Source organism: Ptychodera flava, chromosome 6, assembly GCF_041260155.1.
Source record: "Ptychodera flava strain L36383 chromosome 6, AS_Pfla_20210202, whole genome shotgun sequence".
Taxonomy (NCBI): Eukaryota; Metazoa; Hemichordata; class Enteropneusta; family Ptychoderidae; genus Ptychodera; species Ptychodera flava.
The window spans coordinates 15,748,679-15,763,850 of record NC_091933.1 but is presented as its reverse complement, the minus strand read 5'-3'; the positions used below and the strand labels follow the sequence as shown (position 1 = coordinate 15,763,850).

The 15,172-nt window shown below is 35.9% G+C and overlaps 1 protein-coding gene across 2 annotated transcripts in view; it reads left to right on the top strand.

Annotated features, from left to right (window-relative positions):
- Nucleotides 1-7,209: 7,209 nt before the first annotated feature.
- The window catches only part of LOC139134961 (peptide methionine sulfoxide reductase MsrB-like), a 69,624-nt gene continuing 61,661 nt past the window's right edge, over nucleotides 7,210-15,172 (top strand). The window contains exons 1-2 of one of the 2 annotated variants that reach the window (XM_070702079.1): nucleotides 7,210-7,429; nucleotides 11,436-11,547. In XM_070702079.1, the coding sequence (XP_070558180.1) occupies nucleotides 7,285-7,429; nucleotides 11,436-11,547 (257 nt within the window). In that variant the 5' untranslated portion in view covers nucleotides 7,210-7,284. The remainder of the gene's footprint in view (nucleotides 7,430-11,435; nucleotides 11,548-15,172) is intronic. The other variant, XM_070702078.1, reaches the window with a different exon arrangement.

The following is a 15,172-nucleotide window of genomic DNA, read 5'->3' as shown; positions in this document are numbered from 1 at the left end:
CAATAGGCTGAGCGGAAGGGCATGTCTGCATCTGGTAGTGCACAGGAGCAGGTACTCGAAAGCTTATTTCTTTGGGGGCAGATTTTGCATTAGTTTTTCCGTATCAGCGAGAGGGGAAAAGGGCGGGTGAGGAACATCTCTTTGCGGGTTGTGGAAAGTAATTTTACTGCAAAGTAGGCAACTTGAAAAAGGTCAAACACAATAGGCGGCAAGGGTGTATGATTTGGTGTGTCTTACATATTCCTACCTACTGTACCTACCTACCTGCCTACCTACCTACCTACCAAGACCTGCAAGACTCCTATCATAAACGAACCCCATGCGAACAATCCTTTCAAACCCAAGTTTACAGAATATTAATATCACAATGAAGCTTTTTATTTGACGTGGATGGATTCATACTTATCATCATGAAGTGTTCAACTGACGAATGGGGCAATTTTGACGGTGCATGTTAAGATGCGCAGACAGTATGAGAGTGTTTGTTTGGCTACCTATTCTAAACGGAATCTAGTAAAATTAGAGAGCAGCTACTGGATACACTCTTCCATTAACCTTCAGGTATTGATTTTAAGTAGAGATTGGTCTCTGTCAACCTTTTATCCCTATCAGTACGCTGGGAGGTGCTTGACCTGATAGTAAATGAATCTCTGGCCTTTAATCCATATATATATCGATCAAATGTGAAACGAAGTATGAATCGATAGCCACTTCATTGAATAAATACCCGTGGCATTACCAACTATCAAGTCACAGCTTGCATTTTGTATTACTGTAACCACGCCATAGAAATGATACTGGGACAAAGGGTATAAATCATTTGATCCATAAAGCACGTGTAAGCACGTGTAGTTTCCTTTGTTGTAAATGCAGATCTTCATGAATTTGTTTTCATTGTATTCTTTGATTCCTGTGATTTTACATTAAATTGTTATACATTTTATGTCACTTTTTCTTTTTGCTCTTCGTATGTATTTTCATATCCTGGTGCGAGGATTGCTTTGCATGGGTAATTTGCACCTGTTTTATTCACCCAATCCTCTATGGACTATTGTGTTGTTTACTTTGCACAAATCTTAACAAATACTAGTAAATAAAAACACAAAAATACACAAATACATCTCTCTCTCTCTCTCTCTCTCTCTCTCTCTCTCTCTCTCTCTCTCTCTCTCTCTCTCTCTCTCTCTCTCTCTCTCTCTCTCTCTCTCTCTCTCTCTATGACAAAAACGTTACCCTTATGAGCTGTTTGTCATATATAACTATATATATATACACATATATATATGTGTGTGTCACTGACGGTGTATATATAGGCCTATATATATATATATAATATATATATAATATATATATATATATATGTATATATATATATATGTGTGTGTGTGTGTGTGTGTGTGTGTGTGTGTGTGTGTGTGTGTGTGTGTGTGTGTGTGTGTGTGTGTGTGACAAAAATGTTACCCTTTAATATGAGCTTTGTTTGTCCGCTGGGACTGACTGCACACACGAAAGCTGTACAAACCGTAAAAACCCTTAATGGAGAATATATCCACATAACATCACAACTCTGCACATTACATTATTAGATCCTGCCAATCTAAAGAAAATGAAAATCCTGGAACGCGGAAGAGAAATTTATGTCATCTTTCTGATCATCTAAAGATCGTAACCTTATAGTCCACCTCTCAGTTGACCAAGGCAGTTGACAGATCCCGAAGGTTACTCCAACTTAGTGATTCTTTCCCAATGATCTAATATTGTACACTGCCATACTGGTGATCGCCCTCTGTAGTTTCATTTGTGTTTACGTTTGTTATTATGTGTTCGGTCATGACCCACTTAGTCGCTCGGCTTTCCTAGCAGTCCTAGGGCTTTCACCCTACCATCTACGCCACAGTCTGGATAAATTAATCCCTTCACTTTACTATATTTTGATATCTGTAAACCCACAGACTTGGGGCAAGTGCCGGTAGTTACTAACGCTGTCGCCCGCTCCTTATATTTTACAATCGGTATAATACGTACTGCAGACTTAGAAACCAGCTTTTACACAAGAAGAGGAGAAGTGTCAACAATCTAAGAAGGCCTATTGGAAAATCGCCTGTTTTGATCCTACATGAATTTCAAAGTAGACTTAACTATTTTAACCTCAGGTGTGTTACTTTACAGTAGCTTTCATAACTTGCCGTGCCTTCAAAAGTAACTTCGTTTCCCAACAGCAGTTTGTTTTGGCATATCACCCTTTCAAGTTGTTGTTACTGTCGTCAATATTATTGTCATCACCATTATCATTATTATCGTTGTTGTTGCTGCTATGCTTTTGCTGTTACTATAGAATTTTTTTTATTGTGCTAATTCTCGGGGTGATAGAAAATTGGGTGGTCTGTACACTGCTTTGTATAAATATTAGAAGGGTACATCTACCCTCTACTCACATTAATGGTAATATTTTGTAATTTTTCATTGTCGGATATCTTTCTCACACGATGACCGTTTTCCTATGTGAGTGGATAATGATATAATTGCATTATTGAGCGTAAAATTGTTATATGGCAAAGACAAGATATTCGACTTACTACCTCTAAGAAAATTATGGGGGAAAAGCAAACACACAGAAAGCATGATGGCGGCGAAAAAACAAGCCTGTAAAAGCGAGCTTGCTTCGAAATGACAAGCGTGGACTTCGACATCAAAATTCTCGTAACTTGTGACACTAAACTGAGCGCTTGATGCAGAATAATAAATTGTGTCTTGAGAGCTGTACGGCTGAAGTCAGCAATGATTGCTGAGGTCATTGCGGTATGAGTTAGTATCAGACCTCAATATTTATATCCTCTAACAATTTCCAATTCTTTATCATCGAATCAAAACTTGCGTTTGTTTTTTTTTAAAGTCAGACTCTTTATCATAGTTTTGTTTTGTTTTGTAAAAAAAAACTGCGACAATATGTGAAAAAAATCATTTAGAGTAAGCCTATATCCGAACAAACAAAAACCGTTCGCTTCCAGGGAAGACCACTGAAACAATTGTCACGACGCATTCGACGAAATTTGGCTGAAAGATATAGGTTCCGTGTGTCTGGTATATATTTTTTGCCGAAAATCGGTATAGTTTGGGTATCGAAACCGTAGATAGACTCTGGACGAAGCTTCAGTGGCCCTAGGGGTTGCCGCTTACCAACGGAATCTTTGTGTGAAAGGACCAGTGTTTAAGTATAGAGCCCAAGAAAACATTTTCTAGATTGTCTATGTTTCTAGCCGCAATTTTCGATTCTCAGTAGTACAAAATTGACCTTTGCTTTCATTGAAATATTTCTTATTAAATTGCTTGTAGAGAATCTATTAAAGTGTCTATGCCTCCATGCAATTGCATAATTTTTAATCCAATCCAGTGGGAGCGAGGCGTAAATGTAAAGGATTAATGGAAACGCAACGGGCCAAAAACTTTTCCAGTTTGTATAATATTTGCATTTCAAATTTTACAAATGCAACATTATTAATCAAACTGATCGTAGCTGTTTCAACGATATGCAAAGTAAGTGTATACCTTTAAAAAATCAATGTATGCATGTAGTAGCTAGACGATTTATGATGGATTAAACTGCAGTACCAGACAATGCAGTGGCTTCCCGGCACTCATCCCCGAATCAGGTACAAGTGTATCTGGACAGTTCAAGCACAAAGTACTCAGCGGTAGCCCCTCCCCCGGGAGCGGCTTACTGCAGCAGTACACTAGCGCTTCATGGATTTTTTTGCAAGTCGTCTTTGTTAGGTGTCAGAGTATGCCTATGTGATATGGACTGCGTATTAATTCACTGAAGGTCGTAACTTATAAGCTGCAGTTACATGCTTGTATAAAAGCAGTTGCTTTCATACCTCATCTGTACTGTGACTGTGTTTGTTCGTTTTTGCCTGAGCGAATCTGCTTTGCCCCCGTTAGACACAAAATTGCTTTAAAGTAATATTTCGAGGAAGAATTCTCCGGTGTGTTAGCTGAAAACTCTCTTAATGTGAGTATACGACCAAGTTCAGAGGGAGTATATAAAGTTTGAGTGTTATTTCGGGGAAGGGGTACTACTTTTCCAATTTTGGTCATGATCTAGGAAAATCAACAAATAGGCTATAGGCCTACTTGACATATCTCAAAATGGAAAATAACTTCGGGCGTGAAATTCATGAAACATTTAATAATAACAAACCGGGTAACATGGAAAACAAACTAAGAACACATCGGAACAACATTCAATCCGTACACAAGGGCTTCTCTAACACCCTTTCGTCTCAGCGCACATCAGAGTAACATCGAAACAGGAAGACATAGTAAATTGGGAATGAAAAATGTATTTGTCAACGTTGCCTAAACAATAAATAGTAGACGAAATAAATTTTCTATTCCAATGTCCATTATATTCGTTAGAAAAATACATATTTGGATTACCTAAACAACACAATTTAACAGAAACATTTATTTAACTAATAGAACACAATGATTCGGTTAGGTATTTGTGTCAAAGTTTATTCACTGCTGCTTTAAAAGAAAACGTTACATTCCTAGTGTTCTAATGTACATTCAAGAATTTTGATTTCTGAAATGCCTTTGTTGTATTCGCTAATATGCTAGATTGGTATACAGTTCAATGAAGAGTCTTTTATTCTATTCTCTTGGCACAAATGTATAGGGCTAGGGAGAATGGGAAAGAGTGCTAGACCCCGCAATCTACTGTTTAAAGTTCTTAGGGAGCGTTCAGTTATTATAGCTTGGGTGGCAAAATCCAGAGGGGGTCACCTGAAATTGAAAAACTGCAAGGGGCGGGATTTCATGCTTTTTTTCAAGCAGCATTGGGGGGGGGTCTTGATTTTCGAAAATTCGCACCCTGTCAAAAGCCTTGTTTCAGTGTACAAAAAGATTCCACGAAATATAGGTGATTCCCAGTGTGTTTTCATTCTCTAAAGTCAGTCCATATTATTTGAATCTCATGATGTATTTTGAGAACTATGTCATGCAGGCGTGCTGATGAATGCGTCCATACTAGGCTAAACATAAACTTATGATGCTCTATTCAATATAAAACAAATATATGTGTACACAGGTAGCAGCCATTTTATGTTTGGCAATTTCATTTATTCTAGATTAAAATAAGCGTTTAATATATATATATATATATATATCCGCAGACTGTTATTCCACAACAAATAATGCTCATTGCAACATATACATATAGCTTAAAGGCCTAGTAACTGTAACTTTTGAACATTGATTTATAAGTGTACTTCCCACTGCATATTGAAATATCCAGTACTCAGCTTGTTGACATTGGCCGTATACCTGTGTCCTGCGTTGTTAGTGTTGATAGTCAAATGGAAGGTCCTGACTTCAATTTATTTTCAACAATAACGATTAATGCAGATTACACACTGACAAGTATTACAAAATGCTATAGGAAGTAGACCTAGCCAACGAGGTTGTAGTTGATACCTGGAACAAAAACACTCAGTGAAAAAAACTTCACAAGATAGAGTTGCTGTAGCTTTACACAAAGAACAAAAATATTGACACATCAAAATTTATTCATCTTCTAAAGAGGAGGATGTCCTGTTTATAAGCTTATTCTGACAGAGTCGCAAGAAGAATTTGTCCTCCCACCCTGGCTATAATAGCTGGATGCTCCCTTAGGGACTGGTCAGTTTCTTCAGCCTGGGGGGCGGTGGATTCATGGGGGAGGGGGTCACCCTGTTTTTGACTTTGGTGATAGGGGGGGTCACCATGTTTTTGAAATGCCCAATAGGGGGGTCAGTGTGTTTTTGAATTTTGACACAGGCTCATCATTGCCTAAAATGCTAGTGTCAGCCACAAATTTCATCATTCAGTTGTATTTTTCGGCGCGCCCTTTGGGCGCGTAACTTTAATAATCAGTCACATTTTTCAGCACGCCCAACTTTAACATATCAAGCATACATACATCAGAGATATCTGTATGTTCAATATTTTTCAGCGTGCTCTTCAAGCTCATTACTTTAATATATCAGACATTTTCAGCATGGCCTTCAGGTGCATAACTTTAATATACAAGGCATATACATAAGAGATATCAGGATGTTTCATATTTTTCGGCGTGCCCTTTGGGCGCCATACTTTAATAAATCAGAGATATATGCCAGAGATATCTTGATGTTTGCTAAGTGAAAGTGTACCATTATGAAATCTGAAGTTCATATGAAAAGCATGACAAATTCCTGATACTTTTCTGTTCTCTCTATGAGAATTCAGTATGAGAAAGCAACATGCACTATTATTTCACAATATTTATTTGATACAGTGACTTATTTTAGAGATAGAAACATGACAGGATATCTTTCCTTCTCATTGATGAAATTATTTTCCTTTGTGTCTCAGGTTTTCTGTAGAAAGATGCTTTTTTATGAACAAAATAACAGGTAAAAAGGGCAGTTTTTGTCATTATTAGCTGTGCTTTAATGGTTTCAAAGGTCCTCTCAGACACTGTACACATCAGATTTGGCTACAAAAGCTCTCTATGGCTCCTCAGGAGATTTAATTGGATAGTTGGCAAGTCTTAACACCCATCAAAGTTTTTGATTCACTGCTTTTTCCTCTTTGATATTAATGATTGACATCCATTTCTGTACAACAGTTTAGGACATCTGGTTAAAGAGCATAGAAAGTGTGAAATACATTCACAGCTCATTCAAAATACAGCTCATTCAAAATGTACTGTATTCAAACTTTAAGATTGACACTTTGAAATTCCTATCTTACAACTGACATGTCAACAATTTCATTAAAACATAGAATGACTATTTAAAATATATGTAAAACGTAAAATATAATATATATATATATATATATATATATATATATATATATATATAAATATATATATGTCCACCTTTTGTTTTACCTATGTCGCGCGCGGGGGGGTCACCCTGTTTTCGAAATTTTGAATAGGGGGGTCACCCTGTTTTCAACATTTGGAATGGGGGGGTCAGCCACTTTTTGACGTCGGCAAAAAAAAAATCCACCGCCCCCCCCGGCTGAAGAAACTGACCAGTCCCTTACGCAGTTTGCTCGCGATCTGTAGCCAGTCACAGGCGATTCGCGAAGCCCCTATGATACATGTACAACACGTATTATTGTATCATAGGGGCTTCGCGAAGCGATGATCGGAGCGCCCGTGGCGTGGCGTTCACCGTGTATTTAGGCGCACCCGCGGCCGCCGTACCCGGGCTCTCAAGTTGAAGAGTGAAATCGCTTTTCTCGTTTTGCAAAATGTCTCGCAAAATGCGAGAGTTCGTAGGACATGAATACCCGGATGTCATGTCAGCTCAGATGACTCGAATAGTCGTCTGCATTGAAATTTGTGGCATTTTCATTTTAGCTTCACTTTCACTTTCCAACACGGACAGCAACAAAGGTATGTGATCTTTATCGGTTTGTCGGTTATAGTAATGTAAAAGGGAAACGGGACACCAACGCCAGTATCGACGTCAATGTTGCGATTGTTCTACAGTGAAAATCAGTGATTTGGCTGTCGACCGAAAATAATAATTTAGAGGGACGGAAGGAAGCATCCTGTCATTTCATCGGGTGTCAGAATATTTCGGTCACCACAAGGTTTCCTCCTACAGATTTAGCCAATATCCCCTATAAGCTTTGGTAAGGCAAATGTGTTGATACCTGGTAGATTATAGAGACCATACTATTTCTTCTGTATAGACAGAATACTACAGGAATATTACACATGTAGGACACGATAGTTTACAGTGAAGTACAGTACTGTTACCCGTATCATGTGTACGACGATGTGAGCTCACGAGCGCGAGTTGTGTTTACACATTGACTGATGGAGACTTGTTACCTCCAGCGCAACAACAACCAACACGAAAAAAAAATAAATCTCACGGCTCCAGGGCCACATGGAGATAGGAAAGGATGGCAGATAGTCAATTATTTTCTGCAGCTCACAACTTTCCCCACAGGGGAAAGTCGTGGGCTGTAGCAGGAAGTCAAATATTTGCCAAATATGCAGTGAGGCTGATACAACAACGAAATTATGACATGGTCGTGTTATATTACTAGTGCACGTCATTTGAAATGGCCAGTAAACATCTCATCACAATAATACCATTTTATGAGAGTAAAACCTGAGTAGTAGACTTGGCTTTAGATGACAAGTCCGTTCTGACTGGTTTTACTGGTAGCTTATATTTACAGGAAATATATACAAATTCTTAGTGGTATTTACCATAATCAAAGCGTAATAATATTATGGTGCAAATAAACATAGCAAATTTAAAATGATAAAACGTTCTTCTTGAGGCTATTTGTTCTATTGACCTGTGGTACTACAATAGCATGATGGCAGATAAGATAATGGTGCTACTGTTCAGTTGAGTACTATGACATCAGTACAAAAACTGTACAGGTATTGACCATACATTAAGAGATCATATGTGGGTATGGCAGAGAATATTTATGAAATGTGTAAATGTATATCAATATCCTCAAAAAAACTTTAATACATCATAATTTAACTGAAATAGCTCGCTGCATTAGAGTTGTGCGATACTGCACATTGGTCATAACTTAAAATTGCCGTAAACCTATGGCATAAGGACATTTCCACTAGATCTGCATTTCATTACTTCAATTACAAAGAAATATTTGTTAAAAAAGTAAACAGTCACATTTAAAAAATGTTAGGCAAATGTTTGGCTTCCCTTATAAAGGACAGACATAATTGATAAGCACAATTGACAACTTCTAAGAGACGAAGTATGGCAGATGAGAAAGTGATTGTGCCTTTTTAGCTCCATAACCTACCATGGTCTTTGCAGAGTAGAAGTGTTAAACTTCGCACACTTTCATTGCCATAGTTGATGGTCTAATAGTGAGCCATAGGAAATGACAGAAGTTCACTTTAATCTTCATGGACTAATTTGTGCCAAGTTAATGTGTTCTGTCACTTTGGACAATAGGGAAGTTGTCACTAACTGTACTCCTATCCCTGCACTTTACTGTATTTGCTGCTTGGCTACCTGTTATCAACTGGGCATTCAGTATTATAATCTGTATGCAAACATAACTAAGTTACTAATGAGTTGACTCAAGCAAGGGATTAATCCAATTGAGTCAATAAGTCAGTGACCCAGAAACTTGAGAAATAGGTACCACTGTACCACTGATAGTCTTAGGAAGAAAATATGAGCTGTTTTTATACCCATTGTTACTTTTAATACCTTAAAAAGTCAATACATATAAGACAACAGTCAGTGAGGCATGGCAAGTAAATACATTCCTCCTTACCACCATTTTTGAATCAGTGAATATCATATTTATATTCTAAACAATCATAATTTAGTAGTGGCATGCTTAGAGTAACCATGGGGAAAATTTTGTAATAATGTCTGCACTAAAAATGATAAGAATAATGATGATGATTATTACAACAATGGTGATTTATGCAAAGGTTATAACAAATACCTAGTAAATATTTTTGGAACCACCATGACATTTCTGATAATATGTAGTTTGATTGCTTTTGTATAACAAACAGAATGCCTGTAAAATCTGAAATGAGTTTGAAACCATAGAAACATTTAACAGAAAGACAGAATAAAGAACAATATAATATGTAAACACTGTCAAAAATGTCTGATGTGGAAAGGGTACTTATTTGGAACAGTTTGATTTTAAATCTTCCTTACTTGTTGGAAATGACTTACTGCTCTTGTAAGCTCAGGCTTTGTTTCACTTCATAGATTTCAAGAATTGTCTGTTCAACCATAGAGAGAAAGGAATAATCTTTTGTTAGCTTGATTATCAGTAAGTATCTACCATGGTATTCAACTCTCATCTCCACTATTTAATCGGTAAAAGGCAAAATAAGCCTTTGAGTTACTGTTACTGTTACTGAGTTACTGTAAGTGCTGTTACTTGTGGTATTCTTGTCATTTATCTCTCAACATGTTACAGTCCAATATGGAAGTTTTCTTTTGCTGACTGTACAGCATGGTGAATGGCCCAGCATTTGAAAGATTTTTAGGTTTTCTGTGATTTAGATAATTTTTTATGGAAGTAGATCATCAAAATTTGTATGTAAATGTTCCCAAAGTTTTGTTGAATTTCAGACTTTAATACTTCTAAAAAAGTGATAAGGATCAAGCTGAGAAATGAACATGACCTTTAAAACATTGTGGGCAATTATCATTAGCAGAAACAGTCAATTTTACATATGTTCATTATGATGTCAAAATAATTTAAACCTGTAATCACTCAAAGCAAAATATTTATAAGCTGACACGTGAAATTATAGGTTTGTCAATACATTGCCATTCTAAGGACATACAATACAGAGTAGCTGCTAATTTAATCTGGAAAATAAAAAATATAACAAAGGCTAATTTTAATGTTTGTTTAAAAAAAATTTGAATGTGTATGAAAATCCTTGGCAAAATCACACATAGTCTAATATCTCATCTCATCTCTGTCTTTTGGCCTTCAACCATACTCCGAAGGCCAAAAAATGGTACTATTATGCTATCATACAAGGGTAATCAATAGACCAAAGTATTAAAAGAATACTCTGTATGAAACAGGTAAATAACTGAAGACAAATATAAAAAAGATAGCAATATTCTCCTTGCGTACTAAAGTTTAACAACGTAAATCTGTTGTCATGATGACACCAGAAGTTTTACTTCACATAATTATTGCCTGTTTGTGACTCATTTGGTTAAATATTTGGTATGTTAGATCATGGAATCATGTCAAAATAATCTGTATAAAATAAAAAAAACACTGTATTGATAAATCATCAACATGATCTCATGAAATGCCTTTAGTATTTACCTAGAACATTACAAAATAATAAATGTATGTTGATAACTCAGTTCTGTACAACAAAATGCCCGTAGTGGTATCACCCATTAATTTAATTCAGCAAATACATTTCTCAAGTCACTGAAACTGTTAAACAATATACCTGTCCCAACAAAACAATTTATGGTTATGTCAAGTTTATTGACACAGTTGTTGTATCTAGGTAAATGTAGCCAGGTCAGTTGTTTCGTCGTTGAAGTCAGAGATTGTTTTGTGGCTTCTTGAAGAATGAGTTCTTGTATGTTTAGCACACTTGTATCCTGTCAATGATTGTGATTATAGGAATTGCAGTAACCTAACCTATCCTTTAAAATGAATGTATACCTTTAGGTCATTGTAGTAACCATACATTCTAATGTATCAGGTGATTGTTCTCAGTATGCAGTGTAGTGTAATGGTCTGTTTACTTTAACTGTATGAACACTATCTGCCTGGGTAAAGTTTGGCAACTCAACAGAAAACTGCAGTAATTGAAAAAACTAATTTATCCAGGAAGTAAATGAAGACTTACAAAGTCTTTCTTGTTTCCTTCATTTCAGACAAGGAGGCCAACCAAGAACAGAGTGGTATGTCCTACCACAAGAAGGCTGAGTTAAAACACAAACTCACTCCGATGCAATACTATGTAACCCAGGAACATGGGACAGAAAGGTAAGAAATCGCCTTTGCCACATAAATCATCATCATGATTACTTCGCTTGGCTGAACAGTGAAGTGAAAAAAAGGCTGATTTCAACAACTACCATAGATGGGATAGTCATCAACAAAACAAATCCATGTTTCGTAAAATCAGTCATGGGTTTTGTAAAATTGCACTCTCTTAAACACTTCCGGCCATTACCTACTGGTACCCGCACACATGTAATCCTTGCATCGGTATGGTATTTTTCACAAGGACATGCAATTGTTACTTTCTATCCATTGATGTCATATGTTTCTTTAAATGTGTCTGTTTACAGGTGCTATCCATTCATGTTTATCAATCGAAGAAAATTTGGGCAGGCAGTTAATATTTAACAGCCAATATGTTTGCAAAACACACTGTCTTTCGCATTTGACATTCTTCATTGAGATACTGGTACTACCAGTATGTTTGGACGACTTTTTTCATCATTGTAATGAGGATATAGGTGGTTTCTGTTCAACACCTGTTGCTTTGCACAGCTGTATGTAATTGATGGGACATCAATGCAGATATTGTATACTGTTGCCAAGGCAAGCAGTGATGTGTTATGATGTAATTAAATAATCTGAGGTGGACGCATGTTGGAAATTTGTTGAAATTAACAACCAGACTTGCAGAAGTTGTAGGAATGTAACTTGCCTGTCTGATAAAAATAGTACCCACAGTGATAATTATGTCTTGCATACTGCATTCCCAGTATATGTCACCCTTTTATCTCAGAAAATGGAAAATTGGGAATTTTCCCACCTGTCCTTCCCATTGAGTGTGCAGGCAAACATAAAAATTTATCTGTCCTACTGAAAATTTACCTGCCATGGGAAGGCAGTCATCAAGTTATTTTCCACTTTTTATAATAATGGTAATTCTAGCTAAGAATCATTATGATGGTCTTGTAACCTTTTGTCCTAGAGTAGATTTACCAGTAATTATATTCAGCTTATGAAGTCATATAAAAAGGCAATAAAGTCATTCCCCGTATAACCCTTAACAACTTCCTGTGGTTTAGCAATAAGCCACTGTTTGCTACAGGCTGCTGACCACTTCTGCATGATTTGAATCAATTTCAAATGTACCATGTAATAGTTTTCGTAAGATCAACCACTGCATCGAAAAAAAGATTTTTCCTTGCATTAATATATTTAATCCTGTTGCAGCTTAATCCTCTTTCTCCCAAGTTGTATTTATTTCTGTGGTTTGTCTATGAAGCTGGTATTGGTAGAAAGAGGATTAATTAATTTAATAAATAAAAGTATTAAAACAGGTTGTTATAATAATCACCATCATGGTCAACTATTTTATAACCACCAACAATTGCATACATTTTAGCTGATAATTCCCAATACACATTTTCCAGGTTCCAATTACAATATCTGTCCAGGGTGTTTTTTTATGATATCATAAATGCTTGCTTTTATAATTTTAGGTATCTTCTTATTTCTCATAAATTGTGAAACCTTCAACCAAAATAAAAATAATGTAATATATAAAACATAACAGTGAGATTGATTTGCAACTTCCCCCGTTGTAATATTGCCAGAACTCATGTTTTCGCCATCTCAAATATTTATTAATTGTAAAATACTAATACTGGGTATTAGTAGTATTGGACACAAGTAAGTATTTTAAATACTGCAGTTAGATGTAATGATTTAATTATTTCTTACTTATCTTCTGAAAAATTCTTCAATGTTAAAAAGAAAAGAGTAGCATTATGATGGAGTTACACAGGACATATACCCGTAATCACATATATGATTATCTGCATGCTGACCTGAGTTAACTACCAGCTAATGTACATACTACATACTTTACGTATGTTTATGTCATATGTGTGTGAATTATAGATTATTCGGGTGAAAACAGTCCTCTGCACTCAAAACAAGTTCTACAGAATATGTTACTCATCACTATTGCTTTGATTAGCTTAAATGTTTTTTCTCGCTCAGTGCAAACTGAAGTAATCTGATACTTCGGAGTATACCAACTCAGCTGCTATTTTAAAATTGATATTGATCACTGAAATGTATACCTTGCAGTGCTGAAAGTAAATGTCATATTACAGTTCAAAGGGTATCACTGTCATGTTGTCCTCATTGTATCATGACAGGTATGAACATTTCAGCAGCAATGCATGAAAGAAGAATGGAATTGCTAACAGTGTCAGACAAAAGAATGGGCAAAAGCAGAGGAAAACTATATGAGAATATTATAGAGGGCATATGGAGAAGTTTTATTTTTGTCAGTTGTACATCCTATTTATGTATATATGTACAAGTCGACATTTCATATGAACAGAGGATTCTGATATTTTATTGTGTTGTCTCAGTGACAACAGTTGCATGAAACCACCTCTTCAGTGTATGTATGTAATTGTTGTATATTAGTATGGTAAAGAGTGGAATTTATTGAAGCTTTGTCTAGCAAGGATGACCTGTATTTTTAAGTGATTCATGATATCACTCATTAATTACCCTGTTGAAAAAAACTCATTCAAATTATGAAAAGCTGTTATTGAGAGTTTGAAATAAAGTGGGTTACCATAAAAATCAAGAACACTGCTGTGTACAGATACAATCAAGACTGTCACTTTGTTGCTTTGAAGTCTCAGTGAAGAAACAAATAGAAATCAGAAAGTCTTATGTGAGATATAGATCCACCATTGTTGCAAAGAATATAATATGCACACACATGTAACTATGTGGGTCTCTCAGTATCAACTATGCATATCTAGACATAAATTTTGTGACTATTTGACATTTTACCAGTTGATCTCCAATTGATAATCACTCAACATCGAGTGATCCACATCAATTGTTACTATCTGGAAATTATTTAATATATATAATCGAAAAATCACAGTGATATTATAGTTTGTAGATATTGGCATCAGTATTACATGTGTAGTGTTGCTAATTACTGGAATATTATTATTATTGTTAAGATGCTAGCTGTGACATGATGATACCTTTTTAGCTCCCATAGCCATATGTATATATGGCAATGGAAGCTATTCTTATAGGCTAGGGAAATGTCTGTATGTATGTATGTCTGTATGTCTGTATGTCTGTGTGTCTGTATGTCTGTATGTCTGTATGTCTGTCCGTCAACATCAAAAACTCCAAAACCGCCGTACATTTCATCTTGATATTTGGTGTGTACATGGATGATGGGCTGTAGATGAGATTTTGTTCAAATGAAGTTGTCATTGCCAAAAATATGCAAATTAAGTGAAAAAATGTAAAAACAGTCAAAATTGAAAAAACTCAATAACCACTGAGCAGATTACATGAAAAATTGGCATGTAAGTACTTTGGGCTGACATGAAATGATTGTGCACATCTTGGGTCAGTATCTTGGACTTGCTATTTTTCATGAATTTTTTTGTAATTTTCTCCCATTTTTGGTCAAAAAATCTTCTTCTCTGAAACCACAAGTCCGATTGATTTGAAACTTGGTATGGAAGTGCATAGGAATGACCTTTCCCAAATTTGGGCAAATCGTGGTGAAATTTGCATATTTTTAGTTTACACGTCCATAGACTCCCATGTATTAGGCAGATCTCCATAGACTCCCATGTATAAGGCCACGAAA